Source organism: Pinus tabuliformis, chromosome 6 (genome assembly GCF_031772625.1).
Source record: "Pinus tabuliformis cultivar Carrire ecotype Pingquan chromosome 6, CPIR1, whole genome shotgun sequence".
NCBI classification, from domain to species: domain Eukaryota; kingdom Viridiplantae; phylum Streptophyta; class Pinopsida; order Pinales; family Pinaceae; genus Pinus; species Pinus tabuliformis.
In genome coordinates, this window is record NC_142292.1 from 22,024,677 (window position 1) to 22,032,764 (window position 8,088).

Consider the following 8,088-nt stretch of genomic DNA (forward strand, 5'->3'; position numbering starts at 1 on the left):
TTGTATTCAAAATATACATCAAAGACCCCACAAGCTTCCTATAAATGGTAGCATCAACCTCTTCACCTGAAGTGGCATTCTCCTTCCTCCAATTTGTAGCTAGAGGTGTGTCCATGGGCTTACAATTCTCCATGTGAAATATTTGAAGTATTTCATAGGCATACTTCCCTTGAGACACAAATAATTCACCATCACCTTGCCATACTTCCAGCCTGAGGAAGTAATGCATTAAGCCCATGTCTTTCATCTCAAATTCCCTTGCAATATCCTCTTTGCAAGAGAGAATCAGTTGCTCATCACTTATCAATATTAAATCATCAACATATAAAACAAGAATAAGAAACTTACCATCTACCACAATGTGATAGAGGTTTGCATCTACTTCACTTTTGGTGAAGCCCAATCCAATGAGATAATTGTCGATCCGAGTGTACCATGCTCAAGGTGCCTATTTGAGACCATACAATGCTCTCTTGAGTCTGCACACATGTGACTCTCGATCATATGTCTCAAATCCTTTTGTATGCTCTATGTAAATTTCCTCCTCAACAAAATCATTGAGAAAGGCGATCTTCACATCCAGCTAGTGGATTTTCTACCCCATTTGCGCAGCCAATGCTAGAATGGATCTAACTATGGAATATCTTGTAATTGGTGCAAAATTTTCCTCATAGTCCACTCCTTATACCTAAGAGAATCCTTTAGCCACAAATTTGTCCTTGTGCTTCTAGATGCTCCCATCACCTGAATGTTCACTTTGTAGATCCAATTGGAACTAGCAATTGATTTCCCTTCTGGGCTCAGTACCACCTCCCATACAATATTCTTCATGATGGATTTGTATTCTTCCACCATTGCATCAACCCAAACAAGTCGATAAATTGCTTCCTCAAATGAAGAAGGCTCTGTCTCAGTGAGCTTTATCATGAGATCCATGTAACCAGAGTACCTATCAGGTGACCTCCTCTGCCTGCGATGTGATGTAGGGGCTCCCACATTCTCCCTAGCATCCTGCAACAATATATTAGCTTCTTTGGTTCTCTTTCTCCCCTCTCTAGAAGATTTTGGTTGAGTGGGTTCCTCCACTTTACCTCATGTCTGCTCCGCTGCATGTGGTTGCTCCACAACCTCCTGAAGCTCCTCCTTTGGAGATATAAGCTCATATTCTGATGGGATACTCGACTCTCATTCCAAAGAGAATCTCATATACTTCTCCTCATCGAACTTGACATCTCTCCTCACAATCGTCATCCTCAGTGAAGTTAAATACACCCGGTAATTGTGTGGAATTTCAGTGTATCCTACAAAAACTCCCAACTCTCTTGTAGGCCCTAATTTCTTCCTCAGATCCTTAGAGACATGACAATAAATTGAAGCTCCAAAAATTCTGAAATGAGACACATCAGGCTTCCTCCCAGAGAAAGCTTCCTCCGGTGTGATCATATCAAGTATTCTATGAGGACTCTGGTTCTGCAAGTATATTGTTGTGTTTCATTCTTCTGCCCATAGATGCCACGGCAACCCATGATCATGCAACAGGGCCCTTGTTCCTCCCACTATGCTCATGTTCTTCCTTTCATCTACCTAATTCTGTTGTGGGTTATGGGGCGTTATCAGCTCTCTTCAAGTACCTTCTTTGGCACACACAGAAATCCTTGAAGGCATGCAAAACAAATTCACCTCCATTGTCACTCCTAAGAGTCGTCACCTTCTTCCTAGTCTCCTTCTCAACCAGTGCCTTGAATTCAACAAATTTTGAGAAAACTTCATCCTTCTTCCGCATGAAGAAGATCCAGCATTTTCTAGATAAATAATCAATAAAAAATAACATAAAACATTTTTTGTTGTGGAGGTTGTAGAAAAGGGTCCACAAACATCAGAGTGGACTCACTCCAATATTGCATTAGTTATGTTATCTCGGTCATGGAATGTGTATTTGATATATTTCCCCAATGTGAAAGCCTTACAGACATCTTGCTGGTCAAGGGAGCCTTTAGGGAGACCGGTGGTAATTTTTTGCATGATTTTTAAGGCACCATGGTGTAGATGACCCAATCTCTTGTGTCAGAGTTCTCCAACATCTCGAATCTACACTTTTTCAGCCTTACTACTCAATGCAGTGCAATCTCCCACCTCAAGTTTGTATAGGTTCTTCACTCAAACCTCGATCTGCTTCACTTTCCCGATAGTTATGTGTCTCAGAAAGGCTTTCCCTTTATTGAAAATAACATCATAGCCTCTATCCTCCAATATTGCTACAAAGATCAGGTTCTTCTTCAACCCAGGTACAAACATAACATCTTTGAGGCAAAGAGGAGAGGATTTCTCCCTCTCAAAGGTGACAGTACCAATTCCTATAGCATTGTACCTCCCATCATCCCCCATTTTGATATGCATTTGGAGATCCTTCTCCTCTAGGCTACTGAAAAACTCCTTGCACCTTGTCATATGGAATGAGGCACCAGAATCAAGGTACCACACACTCCCCATAATAGTGTTGGTCATGCATGCTATTAGGGTGAAGTCTAATTCGAATTGTGAAGCCAATGCTTCACCTCCTGCTCCTCCTGAAGGCTTCTTAGTAGATGTCTTATGCGGACATTATGTTGCATAGTTCCCATATTCATGGAAATGGAAACATTTTATCTTACTCAATTGTTTCTTTCTTCCATTATTTTGGCTAGATTCAGGTTTTCTCTGGGTCTTCTTTCTTTTGACCTTCTTCCCCTTTCCAACCAATGCAAAATTACCTTCATCCTCAAATTTGGATGATGTTCCATCTCTGTTATTTCTCCTCGACTCTTCTTGAACCAAATCAAACCACAACCTTTCCCAATTTGATAATTTTTCCCTTCCATTCATAGTGTCCTGGTAGTTGTGCCAAGATTTTGGAAGGCATAGAAGAGTTAGCCTCACTGGGTCATTTTCTACAACATTCACCCCAACCCCTCCAAGCTTATCTCGAACTTGTGTAAACCTTGAGAGATATTGTGGAATAGTATCATTCTTCTACATCCTAATGTTTCGAAGTTTGTCTTTCAAGGCCAAATTTATATGGTCACTGTTATTTTCGAATAGCTCAATCATTGTCTTCCACATAGCAAATGGTGTCTATTTTCCATGGATATTTGAGACCACATGGTCTCTAGCACCTTCCAAAAGAATTGTCTTGGCCTTTGCAACATCCTTCTTCCATTGGGCTAATTGTTGTGCATCAGACTACTAGGGTTTTACAATGTTAGCTTTAACATATTCTAACACACCATTATCATCAATCATTGCTTCCATTCAATCCTTCCAGACTATGAAATTCAAACTACCCTCTAGAGCATACTCCAATCCCATTCCGTTGAAAGACATTCTCTTGATCCTAGAGAAAAATTGTTGCATTAAAGCTGCAAATTTGAAATTCCTGAGAGACAAGTTCGAAATATTGGTTCCAATCTAATTTCAGGGTTCTGATACCATGTAGAAATTTGATAGAAATTGCAACTACTCAATATTTCAAACTGAAAACAAGAGACACAATTGTACTTTATTTATCTGCGGAATGGAAATCACAATTTATAACAACATGCATAAACATGCAACAAGCAAAACCACAAGTACACAGTGATTTCTAGGGGAACCCAAATGAAAAAAAAAATAAAAAAATCTCAAGCCTCTTTGCATTAATCAATTGAATAGAGAAACTATTACAATTGCTTGCTGCAGCTCTGAGCACAACCTACAAAAGAATAATTGTTCTCTCTTCTGAATGAGAAACTATGGCCAACACTTAGCCAATTATTTGCTCATCTAGCCTCCTATTGCCTTGTGCGATTCCTGAGGAAATTAGCCCCTAAAAGATAGAAATTTCCTCCTATTTTGTTGTGCAATTCCCAAGGATTGATCTCCTGAATCATGCAACACCCATACACTCGACCTAGTATACAACTCATGTTACACTACCTTGTCATCTCCACTTTAGCCGAGGAATCCAAATTTTATGCATGCATTGGCTATTTTGGGTTGATTGATCAATTAACTGACAGATCTCTGAGTTAGATTGTTGTCCCACTGCACAACTGACCTTCTACTGATTCTATCAATATTTAGAGGCCATCAAAACTTAATACTATTGAAAATAATTGAACTAGAATGCTAAAATTTAGTAATCACGCATGCATAACTGAACTCCAAGCCTTCTAACTCAAATTCATTGAGCTAACTAAGTGACAAGAGCCATGTCACACTAGTTAATTGCTTCCAAGTTGTCCTGTTGATTTGGAAATTCGATTTACTCAATTTAACTAAGGCTAAAGTCAAATTGAGCCTTTCTTGCTACATTTTCTCAACACAAGCTAAGGGCGGCAACACATATGCTCAAACCACCTAGGGAAAAAGGGTATTTTCTATCAATTACTTGGTTAATTTCGAAGTTTTCTTAATGCACTATAGGTATATACTACTACTAAGAGTTTTTTGTGGAGCATATACCATGCTTCTGCTTAGAAACGTTGGAAATCTATGTAATAAGCAAAAACAATGTATTTTTTGTGCTTCTTAAGGTAGGGAAGCATGTTGTGGCTCAAACACTACATTTTTATTATAATGCCAAAATCATAACTCATTCATATGACACATTTTTTAATTGATCAATTTCATTAAAAAGGGTAAAAATGACATAACTACTTTAAAGATAATCTAAATCTATAATTTATAATTATTACTAAGAATATTTTTTAATATTTTATATAAACTAAATCTCTAACATCTATTTAATAAGTATTGATAATTGTGATGGTGATCCATGTGAAGTCACTGATTCAATTCCCCAATCAATCTAAATGATATATTACAAATAATGAAAATAGAATCCTAGAAAGCTTACAAAAAATATATATATATAATAAAATTCTAAAACCCTTATTTCAAAATAAATATATTTATAACCCTAATAAATTAAAATCAAAAAGTAATATAAATTATTAAATAGCAAATTATATATATAAATTCACAATCGGTTAACCTTCGCAAATTTGACGTGCAGGTCTGGAAAAATGCAGAGGATGACGAAATTTGAAATGTGTGATGGCCTGAGAGACTTTGCTATACACGTATCACTGTCATCGCACACAATCGATCCAACGTGTTTGTTGGGAGGTTGGAACATTTAATAACACAATGTCGCGACGTGTGATAGGAGCAGTCTATGCCTTCATTTATGCGAATCAAATCAAATCAGGGCCATGGTTGAAGCTGGAATTGCTCGTGGAGGTGGAGCGATTACAGGCCAGGCTCTCTGCCACTCTGCAATTAGAAATCTTTCCAAAGTCAATACACCAAAAAAAATATCCAAATCTTCCTACATATCAACAAACTCACTGCTCTAATTTCACACCTATGTTTTACTGGCCATGAATCAGAGTTTTTTTCTGCTGGGTCTTAGAATTCTTTCCAGTAGCACTGGCTGATTCCTCCATGGCTAAGGTACAGGCCTGGTTTGCTATTTTAACAGTAATTATAACGGGTAATATTTTGAGAAGCAAAAGTGGGGAGCCGCTGGTGCCAGCTTTATTCATTTTTGGGGACTCTCTGGCCGATGCAGGTAATAACAATAATCTTACTACGCTTGCCAAAGCCAACTTTCTTCCTTACGGGAGAGCTTTCCCTGACAGCGTTCCCACTGGAAGGTTTTCCAATGGATATAATTCCATGGATTTTCTCTGTAAGTTCTTTAATCTTTATTCATGTGAAGAAATTAAATCTTGTGTGTTTGGTTATCAATAAATACCATTCAGTACCTCAGCCATCAATTTTTATATACAATTTTCTGTGTTGTCAGGTTTCAAGCTAGGACTCCCAATCATACCCATTTATGCTGATCCCAATACTAAGGGGGGAAATCTTCTCAGAGGAGTAAATTATGCATCTGGAGCTTCAGGCATTGAGAACTATTCTGGACGTTCATTTGTGAGTACCTCTGAGATTCCTTTTCAGCTCCATCATGCATGATATATGTTTTGTAGTACATTCAGTGTATAATAGTTGGTGTAACTCCTATTTCTTATTTGTGATCCGAGGTAATATTAGAGATAAAAGTATTTGTGATCCGAGGTAATATTAGAGATAAAAGTTAGAATGAACCGTTATGCAAGCAGAAGAATTATTTAAGGCGTGATGTGGGCAGAATAAATCTAATTGGAGTTGTCTATAATGTGATTTTTTGGAGATTACGGTGACGGAATCCCGCGGAAAAATTTGAGGTTAAATTTTGATTTGTATTATTTAAAATGGTTTTTTAACTACATATTTGGATTCAGCACCCTGAAAACTCCTGGGACGCTTTGATTGTGCAGAAACTAGCTATCAAACTTGCAATTCCAATAAATTGCTGCTGGATTTTGACCGAAAAACCCACCTGAAAAACTTCCAAAAAATAACATTATAAACAACTGCAATCTAATTTTGGGTGTTTAAATAGTTTTTTGATAGGTTGTATAGTAAATTGAATGTATAATAGTTGTTGTAATTTTTATTTTTTATTTGTGATACCAGGTAATATGAGAGAAAAAGTTGGAATGCGCAGCATAATTATTTTAAAGCTTTGTCTAATAATAAGTCTAATTTTGATAGTGTATCTAATTTTGGGAGAGTATAAATAGTGTTTTGTTGTTTTTTAATCATGAATCAATTAATAAATATTTTGATTTTAATTATAAATAGATGATCAACTTTACCAATATAACTGTGGTATTATACCTAATTACCAATTCTTCAAATTGTGCAGGGTGAATTAATTCCACTAGAGGATCAGGTAAATAATTTTATGAATACAAAGCAAGAGATTATAGATGTACTTGGGGAAGAAGGTGCAAGCCAGTTAATATCGAAGGCCGTGTTCAGTATTATTACTGGCAACAATGATTGGCTAAATACATACCTTTTCCCCTTCTCACCCCTTCGAGTATTGTACACAGTCGATCAATTTCGAGACAATCTCATTAACAAACTCGCTCTGCAAATCCAGGTAATCACTAATATTCCTGCCTGGTCTGCAACCTTACTATCTATATATCAATAATTGAATGTTTTTCCTATAAATTTTTAACAGTGACCAATTTATTATATGCTATAATGTTAAATTATTAGATTGAATCTCATTTAATCTGACAGTAAGATAACATGGGTGTGTTGAACAGAAACTATATTCCAATGGCGCCAGAAATTTTGTGGTTGCAGGACTGAGTGCACTGGGATGCCTTCCCTCTCAACTCAATAGATATAACAGCAATGGTTCCTGCATTGATTTTCTGAACGACATGGCCCAAAATTTTAACGAGGCACTTAGGCTGAGGGTACAGGATCTAAACAGTCAGCTTCCTAATTCCACTTTTCTCTTCAATAATCTTTACACTCCTCTTTACGAGGCCTTCCATAACCCTGCAGCTTACGGTAAGCCTAATTGAATCACAGAAAAACCAAGACACATAATTTCGTAGGGCTCAATTTTATTTTTGTGAACTTAATTTATAATATTTGAACTTTGAATCTCGTAATTATATAATTATATAATACTTTATAATACAACGATTATCCATTAAACTACAACTTTACTTTCAGAATGACCGTTGATTCTGAATGTATCATGTATATGTCTGTGGTTGTAGGTTTCATATACGTGAATGAGGCCTGTTGTGGCATTGGAAAATTCGGTGGATTCCTGATATGCGTCCCTGAGTTCCCAGTCTGCAGTAATGAGGAAGATTATCTTTTCTGGGACGCCTACCACACGACTGATAAAATGTTCAAACAAATGGTAGACCTTATGTGGGAAAATGGCCCTCCATATAGTTATCCCATTAGTGGAAAAGAGGCAGTTTACCGCACCATGTGAACCTCAAATATTCTTCTGTCAGAAATTAATATGCACTTGTCCATTCACAGTCCATTTGTGACATGTTTTTGTATTAATCTCAACCCTCTCATTATACTATTACGATCCATTCACAGTCCATTTGTGACATGTTTTTGCTTTCATTATACTATTACGATCAACCAAAAAAAAAAATCTGTAATTTTATTATCACGAAATATAATCACATT

General features: G+C 36.8%; 1 protein-coding gene across 2 annotated transcripts; it reads left to right on the forward strand.

Annotated features, from left to right (window-relative positions):
• Positions 1-5,211: 5,211 nt before the first annotated feature.
• On the forward strand, positions 5,212-7,887 carry LOC149257025 (GDSL esterase/lipase 7-like). Of its 2 annotated transcripts, XM_089368937.1 has the most exons (6): positions 5,212-5,472; positions 5,591-5,710; positions 5,828-5,955; positions 6,773-7,012; positions 7,185-7,437; positions 7,653-7,887. In XM_089368937.1, the coding sequence occupies exons 2-6, from the start codon at positions 5,698-5,700 to the stop codon at positions 7,877-7,879; spliced, it is 861 nt and encodes a 286-aa protein (XP_089225063.1). In that variant the 5' UTR covers positions 5,212-5,472; positions 5,591-5,697; the 3' UTR covers positions 7,880-7,887. The 2 variants fall into 2 exon arrangements, with proteins under 2 accessions (XP_089225063.1, XP_089225062.1); XM_089368936.1 differs by having other exon boundaries at positions 5,212-5,710.
• Positions 7,888-8,088: the final 201 nt, after the last annotated feature.